The sequence below is a fragment of the Pararge aegeria genome, chromosome 16 (genome assembly GCF_905163445.1).
Source record: "Pararge aegeria chromosome 16, ilParAegt1.1, whole genome shotgun sequence".
Lineage (NCBI taxonomy): Eukaryota > Metazoa > Arthropoda > Insecta > Lepidoptera > Nymphalidae > Pararge > Pararge aegeria.
In genome coordinates, this window is record NC_053195.1 from 11,627,871 (window position 1) to 11,643,887 (window position 16,017).

The 16,017-nt window shown below is 35.9% G+C and overlaps 1 protein-coding gene across 5 annotated transcripts in view; it reads left to right on the forward strand.

Annotated features, from left to right (window-relative positions):
• LOC120630368 (sodium/hydrogen exchanger 3) overlaps window positions 1-16,017 on the forward strand; it is a 56,407-nt gene that overhangs the window by 17,275 nt on the left and 23,115 nt on the right. For 4 of the 5 annotated variants that reach the window (XM_039899578.1, XM_039899579.1, XM_039899580.1 and 1 more), the window contains exon 1: window positions 9,653-9,897. In XM_039899578.1, coding sequence (XP_039755512.1) covers window positions 9,787-9,897 — 111 coding nt within the window. In that variant the 5' untranslated portion in view covers window positions 9,653-9,786. Of the gene's footprint in view, window positions 1-9,652; window positions 9,898-16,017 lie in introns of those variants that run through there. The other variant, XM_039899576.1, reaches the window with a different exon arrangement.

Here is a 16,017-nt window from a genome sequence, read left to right on the forward strand (position 1 = left end):
TTTTATTAACGGGAGATCCCGGGTTTGATTCCCTGGCGGGGGAAATTTGAGAACTTCTTTTTTCTTGGTCAAGTGGAAGGCTTAGGTCGTAGCTAGACACCATTCCGACATAGAAGAGTCGCTAAGCGATTTAGCGTTTCTGTACGGTTCCACTTCGAAACAGATTATTATGGGTACTTCTATACCAAGCTAAAGGTTAGTTCGTTACCATCTTTAGATACCATTATCACTTGCCATCGGGTGAGATAGCAGTAAAGGGGTAACTTATGGAGATTTGAACAAAATGTATGGGACTGTAAATCTAGTAAGTACATTATTGATCGAAGATTTCATTATTCTCTTCTGAATATAAAGTTTATTTTTCAGTTCAGCCAGTAACGCGTAGACTCATTCAAGCAGCAAGATAAAAGAAAAAAAAAATCTTTTTGTTTTATAAAGGCGTAATGAAAAGATGAATCTAACAATAGGCCATTAATTATTATCCGGTAAAAGAATAATTTTTCCGTCGAACAAATAAGATATCCGTGTGATTATCTCGCGGGAACCGTTTGTTTCCCTGTAATGAAAAAGTAGCGCATGGTTCTTACCCTCCGTCCTTTCAACTAACTCTATGTCAAAAATCAAATGTATTGGTTGTTTAGTTAAGATCTAAAGTATGGACAAACAAAATAACACTGTTTCGCATTTATAATATTAGTATAATGATGTATTTATTTCGGTTTTATATAAGCCCCGTGGGTCTTAGTAGGATCTTCATCCTTTTTACAAACTCTTTGCCAAAAATCAAGTAGATTTCTTGTTAAGATGTAAAGTAAGGACAAACAAACACACTTTCGCATTTAATCTATAAGTGTACTTATTTTTTTTGTTCTTTTTATACTCTTAGCATAGATAAAGTTACAGATGCTGAGTACGACTAAAAAATTAGGTCGAAAATCTAAAACTATCAGTCTTATAGCGACTGTAGCGACATCTAGTAGGAAACGTTGCAGTTTCGATCTGCTTTTTTCAAGAAGATCGGAACTGCAACGTTTGAGAAAGGCATATACTAATTTCGGCATCGACGGTAAGAGAAAAAGGTAATTTTGGACCTACCAATGCATAAGTTTAAAGAATGTGTTAAAACACATTTATTACAGCGAGGTTATTATACAATTCATGAATTTCTTAATGACAAGGTTGCTTGGAAGCATCCGGCTCTGCTTTCATCTCTGACAAGATAGAAAAATGAATTTTAAAATGTAAAATGTAAATTGTTAATGTTGGAAAAGAGCAACTGCTGAGTTTCTTGCCGGCTTCCTCTCGGTAGAATCTGCCTTCCGAACCGGTGGTAGAGTCACTACACACAGACAGACTTGACGTTTCAAAAGTGCTTATATTAGGCCTACTTGAAATAAATGAATTTTGAATATGCCGTAGCTTAATTGGAGAAAGCGCTCAAGCCGCAATTGCCAGAGGTTAGGAGGTTAGGTCTAGTTCTGAGGCTTTAGTTAAATTAAATGTTTAAAAGCGTTAATATAAAATATCCTAGGAGTAGCCGGGTATGACTCCACCTCGAACCTATGCTGCCCTGCCACCAGTTCCCCCCTTCCATCTACAAACAATAAACAATAATGTAGCGTAGGCAATTATAGTAAGAATAAAGTATCGACCTATTTGTAGCGTGTTCCTAATAGGGCATGCTTATGAAACGTGGAGTTTTATTTTGCGCTGTGTATTACATGTTTTGTTCACAAAGCCAACGCTCGTTCCAGCACTTTCAGCTAAGTAATGTTTTATGTAATTGTTTTACCCATGAGCTATTATTGTACAATTTATACAATCGTGACGACCTCTTTGGCGCAGTGGTAAGCGATGTGGTTTTACAAGCCTGAGATCCCAGGTTTGATCCCTGGCGAGAGCAATTTGAGTAATTATTATTTCTGAATTTTCTTTCGTCTTTTGAAATTTGGTATTTATCACCATACTGACAATGCCATATTAGCAATTTAGCGTTCCACGTATAACTTGACTATAGTTGCGGGTTTAGTATAATTTCGATACCTGGTTAGCTTAGACTGTATTATCACTGACCAAGAGGTTCAAAAATAAATGGCAATAACTACATTCGCTAATAAAACTAAAGCTACGAGGGTTCCAAACGCGCCCTGGTCTAAGAAGAAGCCCACAATCAACTTAGCCGGGTGTTCTTTTTTATCACCATCTCACATTGTCATTTGAATATATTTACGATGCAACCTGGTTAGAGCAATTGTTTATCGTTTACGTAATCCTTTATACTATAACTAGCTCAACCCAGCGCCATCTGGCGGGCTGATTTGTGAATCTAAACCATCCAGAGTTCCACCCAAACGCATCCAGAAAAGTTCATTCAAATCGGTCCAGCCGTCTAGGAGGAGTTCAGTGACATACACACGTACACAAGAAATATATATATAAAGATGGGACTTTACTAAAAGCTTTTGCTTAATACAAACTGTTTAACTTTTTTAGCGACATCACCAATATATCAACCGGTAATTTATTGTAAAATTGTATAGTATTTCCTTTAAATGAATTGCTTTTTTTGTGTAGTCTAGTGTACTGCACTGCAAGTTTATTTTTTGCTTCCACCGTTCAAATGTATTGCAGTCACATTTTCTTTTAAATTTTGATATATCTGTGAATCAACTGCGATCACAAACCCGTCTGCCCAGCGCGGTGATCATGGACGAACCCTCTGTTCGAAGAGGCCTTTAGTCCAGCAATGGACTCTCACAGGATAAACAGTTTCTTTCAACCTTATTTGGCAGCACTGACTATCTAAACGAAATCTTCTCTATACACCGCTTCACGATCTCGCATACCGTAAACGGACGGATTAAGACGGCATTAACAAAGTCACGTGTTGCGTACGCTAGACTTTTTCAGTTGAATTATTAACAAGCGTCTTCCCCGGTTCTAATTAAACATTCTGCTCACAAGCGTATTAACAGTGGCACATTCTGTGTAAAGGCCACTTATCGGAAGCGCGTGCATTGAATTTTTCCGATAGCATTGAATTTTAGCCAATACATATTTGAAAATTTAATGTATGTTCACAAAAATATATCTAAATTTAAGAGAAAATGTGACTGCAATAATTTGAACTTTAGAAGCAAAAATAAACTTGCAGTGCAATATACTAGACAAAAAAAAAACAAGTAAATCATTTAAAGGAAATTGTATACAATTTTACAATAAATTACCAGTTGATATATTGGAGATGTCTCTGAAAAAGTTCAAAGTTTGTATTAAACGTAAGCTTATAGAAAAGTCCTATTATAGTATTAAGGACTACGTCAACGACAAAAATGCTTGGGTGTAAATTATTGCTCTAACCAGGTTGCTTCTTTAATTAGTTTTTAAAGGACAATGTGAGATGGTGATAACAAAAATCTGCACGTTTGGCTTCGCTAACATTAAGTTCAATTATTGATTTGGTAAAATTTACCAAATCAATAATAATCAATAACTACAAAGGTTTGAAAAAAAGTCTCGTTGACAATAGAAAAATATAAACGTAAATTACTTAAAAAAAGAAACTTTCAATTATATGATGATGACTTTTATAATATGATTTTATCCCCTATATGATGTCTTTGGAGTTGGAATTTTTATGTATTTCTTTATTTTTAATGGAAATCCTCAAATCAAAGTTAAGTTGAAAAAGAAATTGGAAAATGAAGGATTTTATACAAACTTTAATCCCCCATTTAACTTTTTATATAATAACCTCTATTTTTTAAATAATAACCTCTTAGGATCGTAATTTTCAAAAATCCTTTCTTAGCGGATTCCTACGTTGTAATAACTATCTGTGTACAAAATTTCATCCCGATCCGTCAAGTGGTTCGAGCTGTGCGTTGATCAGTCAGTCAGTCAGTCACCTTTGCCTTTTATGTATACTTCGTTTGTCACAATCTTCCAAAAAGTTTGTTCAACATTTAGTCAAGTACGTTAGTATTTTACACTCAATCAATCAAATCATTTATTGCAGGAAATTTTGTTACATACGATCTTAACTATCTAATATCTTTAAACTAGCTATTATTGTATATATGTATGTGTATATTGCCCGTTGTCAATCACTAGACATTCTTTAAAAAAAATCCCTTCCCATACGTGAAAACCGTTTGCCCCTATTGAATAGGTATTTTAGGTTTGCGTGTTGCGATGTCGTTAAAAAGCAGCTCGACAAATTGCAGGGACCTACCTCGTATCTAGAAATGTATTATCGACCTCTATATTATAAAGATACGTATCATTGCACTGTAGTGCAGCGGAGGTGCCTAAGAAGTGGCCGGCAGTAGCATTAGATATTCCATAAAGGCGTAATAGCACTGCCTATCTCTCATAACCATTCTTAGGGTTAGGGTCTTCTATTTTGCATCAATTTCATCCCTAGGAAAAATCCAAGTGCACGCCACTGATAAAATTATTTCCGCCTAAGTTTCTTCAAATTAGCTCAGATCTTGCCTGGAAGGAGGTTTAAGTTTCGGGACTTCTGTGTCGGGACTTCTGTGCGTTTTAAACCATTCAAATATCACTTGCTTCAACGGTGAAGGAAAACATAGTGAGGAAACCTGCATGCCTGAAAGTTCTGCATAATGTTCTCAAAGGTGTGTGGAGTCCACCAATCCGCACTGCGCCAGCGTGGTGAAATACGGCCCTTCTCATTGTGGAAGGAGACCCGCGTTTATTTGTGTGAAGTGTTTGTTTCTTGGAATACGTAACGTGTGATAACTTGCATTGTAAAAACGGACATACAATACTTTTTATCCCGGGAAAACTATCCGTTCCTTCAAGATTCAATAAACCTGAAAATAAGCGGGCCACAGTATATTAAATATACTGTACTAAAATTATATATAAACGAAATATACTATACTTAAATTATGTAGAAATACTAAATCTACTATACTACAATTATAATTAAGTATGTGTTGTAGTTGCGTAGATATAATGCTTTGTCTTCTTTCTACTTATAATTTCTGATGTCGTTATGCAATGTTTAAATAAGGTAGTATGACCGTTATATATATAATTAACTGTATAATATTATACTATAAACTAAAGAATAGGTGGCAATTAGACTGAAGTATCGTGTAAGAAGATTATTAGAACCTTATTGTATGTAGCAAAATGATAGTTCTTTATAGACTAACTAGAGTCACCTGAAAACATGCATAAAATATCACGTTTCGTACGCGGTGAGTAGGCGATGTATTCAGTGAAGGGAAATCTTGTAGAACACCTATAAATAGCGGCGGATGTAGATGACATTTTGCTGGCAATTTTACACGCGCTGGAGTGCATTTTAATTTAATTCACGTTGATACGGGAAATTCTTTATAGACTTTATGCGGATGCTGACAACTTGTTTGTATTCCTATGTTTTGCTTAACGAAGACCAGCTACGGTTTAAAGTGATATTAAGAACTTACTATGAAGTTTAACATCGTAGTGGTTTATGCAATGTTACACGAGACATATTAATAAAAGTTGATACAGGAAATTCAGTGTAGACTATATACTGACGCTGACTCACTGTTTGTATTTTTGGGGTTCCACCAAAAGAGGACCAGCTGTGATTTCAGGTGGTTTTCATACTTACTATGATGCCGTTCATAAAAGGGTTTAATTATACGAGATGTTTATGCGTAATGTACGTGGAAACAGAAAATATTGTCATTGTTTAGAATTCTTAGCAAAGACCAGCTATGTTTTAAGATGATATTAAGCGCTGACTATGAAGCGTCAGTTATCCAATTTAAAACGCGCCTTAGTGGGTTCAAATTAATCAACGTGGATACACGAAATTCCGTAAACACTATGTTGTGATGCTGACATCTTGTTTGTATTCATTAGCTTTTGCTTAACGAAGATCACCTACAGTTTAAGCTGATATTAAAATATGACGCTTCTCATTGAAGGTTTTTATGAAATTTTAGAATAGCCATAGTTCAATATAATCGACGTAGATATAGGAAATTCTGTATAGGCTCTATGTTGAGATGCTGACAACTAATTTGCATTAATTAGCTTCTGCTTCACGAAGATCCGTTACGGTTGAATCATCATATTTTTAATTACCCTTACCATGGGTACATTCAAATCTACTCGGATATTACTTTAAATACGATCTACTACGTATATTATGGTACTATATACATGTAATTGTATCACATCGCAATCAACCCCTTATCGCTATTTTTACTTGACACGACCTATACTTACTTAATATAACTGTAGGCTGTAGTTGACATTTCTTACGTAGCACGAGGCGTAGAGTCCCCGTAGCATTTTGTAGGCTTTTGTTATATCCAGGAATAACAGTACAATAACGAATAATCACGTGGGCTCTGCATTTGACATGTCTTTTATGCAAATTGAGTAAACGGACATTTTCACAAATAAAGCTCTTGATAAATAAATTTCATTATTCAAATAGGCATTACGTGCTATTTTTTGCGTTCATGCATTTTTATTTTTTACATTATTGGAATACGTTCGTTAACCTTGATCTCCAACGTTTTCAAAATTGCTCAATTGGTTAATATGGGCACCATGAGACAATGATGTCCACCAATTTACTAGGGCGACAGAATGGTAGACGTTATTATGTGCTAGCGCAAATATAACGCCTACTGATCCAAGAATAATTCTGCATTTAACTCGCTCGAGTATAATTTTTGTTGCTAGTTATAATCATCGCACAATGTCAACTTCATTATCATCACCTTAAGCGGAAGTGACCTGCTGGACAAAGGTCTTTTGTAGATATTTCCACTATCCACTCTAGGGTTAAGATAGGGGATACCAGTTTGTTTGAAAGTTTCTTTTTTTCAAGTTATATGAATGAGAATATGAGTTATGAGTTTATTATATAGTAGGTTTATTAGTTTATTATAAATTGATTGTTTGGACGGCCGATTGGCGCAGTTTGCAGTGGGTTCGATTCCCACAGCTGGAAAATGTTTGTGTGATGAGCATGAATGTTTTTCAGTGTCTGGGTGTTTATATGTATATTATAAGTATTTATGTATATTATTCATAGAAATATTCATCAGTCATCTCAGTACCCATAACACAAGCTACGCTTACTTTGGGGCTAGATGGCGATGCGTTTTCGTAGTATATAAATAAATTAATATCGAAACGCTTGTAAATATTAACGCATTTTTTAAAATTCAAAGGAATTTGTAAATGAAAATTTAGATTTGACGCGATGAGATGAAATGTTCTCATAGAAAAGCGTTTTGTCAGGCACTTTTAACTAAAAAAAACCTACGTTTGAAATTTAAAACTTTTGAGCTTAAAATTTCAAACGTATGTTTCTTCTAAGGTGTATGATGTACAGTGTATATGTGCTATGGAAAGATTTCTCTACTAGTAAAGAGGTGTTTAATATGGGTTAAATTTTCTTTGAGGACATAAAAAATTTATAAACATTAAAACTTAAACAGAGTTCGTCCGGGGAAGTGCCATGCTCATGCTTAGCAGTAATGTTGTAATGCTGTGTTTTCCGAAAGGCGAGTTTGGTGGTGTAATGTGGCACATGAGGTTCAACAATTACACTTCAGGTTGGTGGGCACAGTTTGGTACGTTGCAGGACGGTATCCTACCATGCCTCGCGAAGTTGCTGCTCCGTTTATTGATGGTTTCCCATATACCATCAGGTGGGATGTCTTCGGTTCGTCAATTATTGTCTTCTATTTAAAAAAAAACTTTCTTGCGGTGGTTGTGCTTACGGCACTTTTTTTGTACTTAAACTAGCACGATACTTGGTAATTTTGCAACGTCTCGGCCACTCAGAACTCTCTTGAAATCCAGGCTTAGCGAAATATACCAATAAAGTCCTGTCAAATATCCTTGAAGAGCTCGATCATCGAGCCGCCTAGCCGGCGGCGTCTTGTCGCCCCAACAAACAGTTAGCCTCGATTCTTTATTGTACGAAACATCTATTAAAGGATGATAATGTTCATGGAATTTCCCATTCACCGATTAACGGTCACTTGAAGCTTAACTAGTATCTCGGCAACTTGGTTGCTTTCGCAATCCACGATACTATGAGCAGGGTATAAAGTCTTGCACAAATAATAATTGTACCTACTTTGTAAAGTGACACTCTATTTATTTATTGACATAAAGCAACAAGGCCCATATTAAAATATAAAATACATTACTTAACAAAAGAAAGAAGAAGATTAAAAAATACGTTTACCTAAGAAAGCATTATTTGACTCGCTTTCCTTTATATACATTGTAATACATATTTTAATAAACATAACTAAAAAAAGAATTCTAGATAGTGTGAAATTTGTTTTTGTCATATTATATAAAGAAATCTAAGGAGATTTGCAACCATTTTCGATGGTAGTTTGTTATTTTATAAATGGCTTTGTTATTTTAAAAAATTAGATTTCAGAAAAACTTAATTTAAAAGCAGTTTCATTATTTAAGGATCGTAACTCGAAAGACCTTATCACAGGCTCTCTATATATTGAACATAGAATTACGCAACGTCCCTGGGGATGAAGTTGCCTATTGTATTTTATCTTTTGAAAGCAGTCAGAGTGCTTGTCCTTTATCCAATTTGATTAAACGACAAAATATCTACGCATCTTAATAAGTACTATGACAATGAATAAAGTCCTTTTTGTTTTGATAGGGTTTGGTTCAATTAATTTCTGAATTGTGATTTCAAATCAAAATAAAATTTATGTTGATATAAAGCCAACAAATAATTTGCGTTAAAACGACTTAAGAAGAATATAATATCATGATTAATATTATCCTACGACCACTAAACATCGCGAATAGTACGCAAAATATTTATGGTGTCTTAAAATTGTTTCCAAATCAAATAATCTTGTTGAATTTAAAACTCTACATACAATCGTAATAATAAAAATAAATAAATAAATAAATATACTACGACAATACACACATCGCCACCTAGCCCCAAAGTAAGCGTAGCTTGTGTTATGGGTACTAAGATGACTGATGAATATTTTTATGAATTATATATACATAAATACTTAGAAAATACATATAAACACCCAGACACTGAAAAACACTTAATGCTCATCACACAAACATTTTCCAGTTGTGGGAATCGAACCCACGGTCTTGGACTCAGAAAGCAGGGTCGCTGCCCACTGCGCCAGTCGGCCGTAATAAAATCCATAGTTTGCACATTAATTTATATCTATTGTTTTGTAGAAAGTAAAAAGTCTGATAAAAAAACTGAGGTATGAAGTCGAATTATTAAAGGGTTAATCAAAAAATATGATTTTGGTTTAGTGCATCAGCTTGATTAATAAAATGCAACTGAATCAAAGTATGCCTAACATATTTTCAGTTATATAATAACGATTCATGCAACACGCTTGATGTCAGTCCATCTAATGTTCTACCAATTCGGCACCCAGTCCATAGGTTGACCAACGTGAATACTGAATAGTAAATATAAAGTAAAAACCAATGATCTGTCATGGTGGCCTTGTCGTTAAACGTGTGGATTGTGATTAGTTTTGGTGTACAGTTATCGGCATTACGAATGCTAAATTCCAAGCGGCGCAGAAAACGGGGAATTCAAACAGTCATTTCTTAACCTTTCAACAGTCACAATTTTTTTTCTTAAAGCCAATGTGTAAAGGCGTAGGAACAGTTGTAAAATGCTTTATACATAGTGAAGTGTAGTTGATAGAAGTTAAGTAGGTAAATAAATGTGTGAGAGGTGATCCATATGAGGTGAACAATATGACGTCTCTAAAGCATGGAGTCAACTTGAGCCGACGTGCGTGCAGGCATCTCGTTACCCTACTGGCTGCTGGAATTCTTCTAGCTTCAGCTTCTGGAAATCCGATTGAAGTAAGTAAATTTTAAAGTAATTGTTCTAACGGTTTACTACCATCGTATTTTTTAACCCTGTTAACGCTATTCTATTTAAGATACGTCAAGGTGTGACAAATTAAACTGCTATTTTAAAATAATACCATGTTTTAAGCGATTGTGGCAAGCCCCTTGTTTTTTTAATATAAACGTCGTTTTATGGCAAAATGTGGCAGAAGACTATTTTCGTCATTTTTCTACATCTAAGTAGATGTAAAACGGCGTTTTGCAAATTTTAAATTATTACATGTATATAAATCGGTTGTCTGTGAAGTCAGTTTACTGACGATAGTTGAACGTGACAACGTCATAAGAAAACACTGATGGAATGGTTGCATTTTTCAAAAGAAAATTTTAATTTTATCTGTTTATAGATATTTTGTATGGATCTAGAGAAGGAGATAAATGGAAATCACAATCGAATTAATCAAGTTACATTTATTTGTACGCATAAATACAATTATGTCAATTTTGTTTAATTTTTTTTACAATGTACATAGTTTTTACAAGTATGAATGTGCGTTGAGCAATTGTTGAACAAATGACACCACATTCACTTCACACTGCACTTCATACTTGACGAAAACATGTAAATGCATTATTGTATAGCAGCTGTCCACGCGAACGCATCGCTCACTCAAGTAGGAGAGAGGAAGATGACGAACGCTGCCGAACGCGGAGGCCGATTGTGCCTCTTTGTTGAGGCAACGCCGCATGAGTCATGTTTTTTCGTGCGTGCAGCTGGCTCCATCGAATTATAAGACGTTGTTATGTCAAAATTGTTTTAGGAAATTGATGTTTTTCCCCCCGTGCCTCGAGGAGTTATCATTATCATCATATCAACTGATCCCCGTCCAATGATGATCATAGGGCTTTTAGGGAGTTCCAAATTCTACAGTCTTGTGCCGCTTGCGTCCACCTCAAGAGCTTTGCAACTAACAAGACCGCTAGAAATCAGTCAACGAGATCCGATATACAACTTGACCCGACTTCCTAGCGGCTGATGTCGCCCAGAGGATATACGTGATACATTAATTTATCATGTTGACTGAAGTTTGATTGTAGTTCCGGTCTTAGATCAATAAATAATGTGTCTATGCAGGTAAACGATATTCAATGGTCATTGTTTGCTCCGTTGCCCAAAATCCACCACGCTGGCCTAGTGCAGACTGGTAGACTTCAGAAGAGGAAAGCTTGTAGGATAAAAGCGCGCCGCGACTCACGTATCTTTAACGCGCGTAAACGCCGCGTTTTAGATACGTGAGTCGCGGCGCATGCAGGTTTCCTCAAGATGTTTTCCTTCACCGTTGAAGCAAGCGATATTTTAATTACTTAAAACGCACAAAACTTAGAAAAGTTAAAGATGCATGCTGGGATTCGAACTCGGCCCCCCAAAAGTGAAATCGAGCTACACAATGCGCTATCCCCTTCCACCAAGTGTTAACCACTAACACGGCAAATTATTGCCACTTTTCTAATACTAAACTGTTGTTTTTCTCCTTGGAAGCTTATAAATATACAAGAGTATCGGGTCCACGTGTAATGGTACTGCACTACCTACTTAAAATGCTAGTAGCATTTCCAAGCTGCATCGCTAAGCTGATTAATGCGCTAAAACATGCTCGTGTAACCAGCGGGGGCGCAAAAAGACAATCATATTAACCTGAGTATATTTAAATGTGAACACCTTTACAGCGGTGTTAGCCTAGGTTAGGACTTCGGCTGCACTTTCGGGGGGCCGAGTTCGAATCCCAACACGCACCTCTAACTTTTCTTAGTTTGTGGGCGTTTTCAAAAATATCATTTGATTTCTCCATAATGTTCTCAAAGACGTGCGGAATCCACCAATCCGCACTGAGCCAGCGTGGTGGGTTCCGGTGTTAACCTTTTTCATTGTGGGAGGAGATACGTGCCCTGTTAAGTGTGCCAGTAATCGGTTGATATGACGATGATGATGACAGACTTTACAAATGGAGATAACTGTGTAAATCTTAATTCATTAACCATCATCAACTGCCTCGTTGGTCAAGAGGTGGCTGCTCGACTTCTGATCACGAGTTCCTGGATTCGATAACCGGGTTGGGCCAATTCTTAGTAGCAGCCAGGAGTACAGAAACAACCAGTTCACCCATTTGCCCTGGAGTGCACGTTAAGCTGTTGGTACTGTACTCTTTCCGATCCACCATCCGTCCATCGGTCCTCCATAAAACGTGACCAGCCCAATTCCACTTCAGTGTGCTAACCAGTTACTTTGGTTCTTAAGTAAATAACTTTATTCCGTACTTTCGTTTTAAAGAAATTCATAGCTCTCTCCTTATCATAGCTCTCTCCTTATCAGGCTGAGGCTAAACACATTAAGTTTATAGGTACCTATACTAGCCAGGGTTACTGTCCACAGCTCGGCGTTATGAACGGTAATTGGCAATTATTGAAGCCTTCGATAAATATGATCAATTTATAAGTCTAGTCTAGCAAAACACCCGATTGTAATTTATAATCGCTTAAATTATTATAAGGAATTCGGATGTACAAATTCTATAAACCTCTGGATTTAAAGAACAGTTCAGATATGATTTCTCTAAAGAAATAACATTTTGATTAATAATTTTTTTTTTATTTCTTATTAACATATTGATTTTCCTGAAACGCTGAAATGTTATTGCTAAGTTAATTTAAAGAATTATGGATGTTTTTTTTTCATATGCACTTTTGTAACAACAAAATACTGACTTTACCACAGTTGCGAAGTGGTTTTCTTGTAACAAAATTGAATAAACGATGTAGTCTTGAAACTAGATGATATTGATGATATTTTAGACATTGGATTAAAATTATATGGAAAAGCACGTTCCTAAACAAAATATCAAAAGTTGGAAACCGCAGTTACGTATTACTAGTATAGTATCTTAACACAAATCGACCCTCGACCCGGAATCATATCATGTTACCCAGATAAACGGACTGACTGCAATTAGAAGGAGATGACAACCATAACTCCTTAAGCCGTAAGGTAACAATTACTCTACCAACAAAAACTCCCCGGTTCAGGGTTACCGTCAAACAGGTAGACCGTAAAAATATGTCAAAACCAAACTACTACTACTAGGAGGAGAGACGACATCGCTGGGAGCCGCTGGAAACAAGCGGCCAAGGACCGTGGTTTTTGGAACTCCCCACAAAAGACCGTTGTCTAGCAGTGGACTTCAATCGGTAGGAGAGATGATGTCGCTTGAGATATTATAATCCGATGGGACGGCAGCAAAGACACGACCGAAATAAATCAGCCGCAGGACCGGAAGCGCACCGTGATCTCTGAGGCACGGGTTGAAAACCAACTCCAGGCTGTTACTACGAATTTCTTGATAGAAAAACCCAATACCATTCCACCTCTGCAATAGAAAACACTTAACCATTAGACGAGGTAGTTACTCGTCTCTATACCTATACTCACTATGCTTATAACAATACCTTTCAATTTCGAGTATTTGTCCAAACAACTATTCATATTTGAAAAATGGACACGAAAAAGTACCTAAAGAAAAATGACTGTGATAAGGACCCACATACGTTTGCATGGGAAACCTATTTTTCTCCATACATCACAACTTCGCCTTGAAAGCAAGGACTGTACGCTTTTAGAGCACTCTCGTATGAATGTAGTCCGTATTTAAAGCTGCTATTCCATCGGAGAAAATATTCGGCGGTTTTCGAGTAAGTAATTAATAAATAGGCACTGACTGACTGACTCATGAAATACGAGATCTTCAATTTTGCATTAAGGTATTAATAATTGTGAATAAAAACTTTCTTTAAAAGCCTGTTTTGAAAACCACCTTCTAGCAGTGATGGAATAGAGCAATGAAATTTAGTGAGTGATCTTGTCTCTCTTTATAAAATCTTCTATTTATAAAATTTAACATTTTTCTTATGCCACAACAATCCCTGTAGAGGGGTATGCAACGGGATGTTTATTATGGGGTAGATTATCCTAAAATTATAAATGCGCAAGTTTGTAAGTATGGGTGTTTGTTACTCTTTCACGCAAAAACTACTGAACCAATTTCTACGACTGAATATTGAAATGGATATAAATTAGACCCTGGATTAATACATAGGCTGCTTTTTATCCCGGGAAAATGAAAACCAAAAAAAAACCGCGTATGAAGCCTCGAGCAAAAACGGAGACTATCATAGACGATTTTGTGGAAAGTCACCATTAATGTTATAGTCATACTTTTATATAACTAATGTCTAGAACTTCCGAGACTGAAAAACTAGAGGGTAGCATTTAAAACATTTGTGCTTTTAGAAAGAGGTTAAGTTTTGCTTGTTTGAAGCAACAAAGTGTAACCTCTACCAGCTGCACTCCACTGAAATCTATACTTTGTTAATAGTTTCCCGTATACACAAACGATACGATAAAAGTGTTATAACCTAGTGGGGGGGGGGGGGGGGACTGAGTTCGCTCTTAGGCTTTTCGGAGTTATGTGCGTTTTTAATTTAAGCAATCACTTGTTTTTTTGGTGAAGAAAAACATCGTGAGGAAACCTGCATGCCTGAGAGTACTCCATAACATTCTCAAGGGGGTGTAAAGTCTAACAATCCGCACTTGGCCAGCGTGGTGGACTACGGCCTAAACCCTTCTTATTTTGGGAGGACTCGAGGAAACCCGAGCCCTGTAGTGGGCCAGTAATGGTATGAAATCTCGCTGTGTCCTACCGCAAATGAAAGGTTAACCAAATTAAACATCATATCCTAATAATGGATCCAAGTCCAGAGCTCTCATAATATGCCATTATTAACGTAAGAACGGTTTTAGAGGATAGAACCAACACGCTGCTCCAATGTGGGTGACATATTATTATCACACTAGCGCCGATATTAATGCCGTATTTTTTGTTAAATATATATATATATATACTACCTGACCATATTTAGGGAGATTAAAAATAGCTGTTGTCCGATTCTCAGTGCCCCCAAAATTTCATGAGAATCGGTCAAGCTGTTTCGGAGGAGTTTAACTACAAACACCGCGACACGAGAATTTTATATATAAATAATGTAATGGAATTACGAAAAGAAGCATATTTATTTTCCCATACAAACTGATTCAAAACAATCTTATGACAACCCAATTGAAGATAAAAGACCGACACGCGTATAGTATTACGATTTGAGATTTCTTTATGTAAATAATCTCAATTTTATTGTACCTACATTTCTATGTAGTTATTAACTTTTTAGTATGTTGGTACATAATTCTATGGTTTCCATGTTTCAAATAATTTACTTTTATCCAAATCGTATAGTTAGCTACGGATTATTATAATTATCGATTTCCTTATCTAACTTTGATTTCTGTGAAATTTTCTTATGTGCATAAATGAAACTCACGATAATTGGATCACTGCATTACAATTTCTTATAACTTTATCTTTGCATAACTTACCTATTTTGGTCATGATATTTTCTCAATATTGTATTGGCATTATACAGTTATACCTGCGCTTCGTTAAGCCAATCATCATCAGTGGCGTGCATAGAGGGTATGCAGATGATATCAAATGAAGAAAATCTCCAGTAAGAGTTTTAAAAACTTAAGGATAGGCATTGTAAAGTTAAAAAGCCTACCCTTAAGTATTCATAACTCGTACTGGAGATTTTCTTCATTTTATACCAGAAAATCTCCAGTAAGAGTTTTAAAAACTTAAGGATAGGCATTGTAAGAGTTGAAAAGCTTACCCTTAAGTATTCATAACTCGTACTGGAGATTTCCTTCATTTTATATCATCTGCATACCCTCTATGCACGCCACTGGCCATCGTCAACATCAAAAGTATATACCTATAACAGTCTACTATTGGACTAAAATATGCAAATTTAAATAATATATATATTCAAATGATTTTAGCTATTTTTGAGAGCAGACGCAATCCATATGGTTCTCGTTGTATCTTAAATGGTCCCAAGAGAGTCGTTAAGGGATCAATTTAAAGTAATTAATTTAATGACGGTGCATAGTCGGTACACACTTCAAAATTTTATTTATGTACATAAAAACACAATTTAAAAACAAAATAGACTGTAACAATATGAATA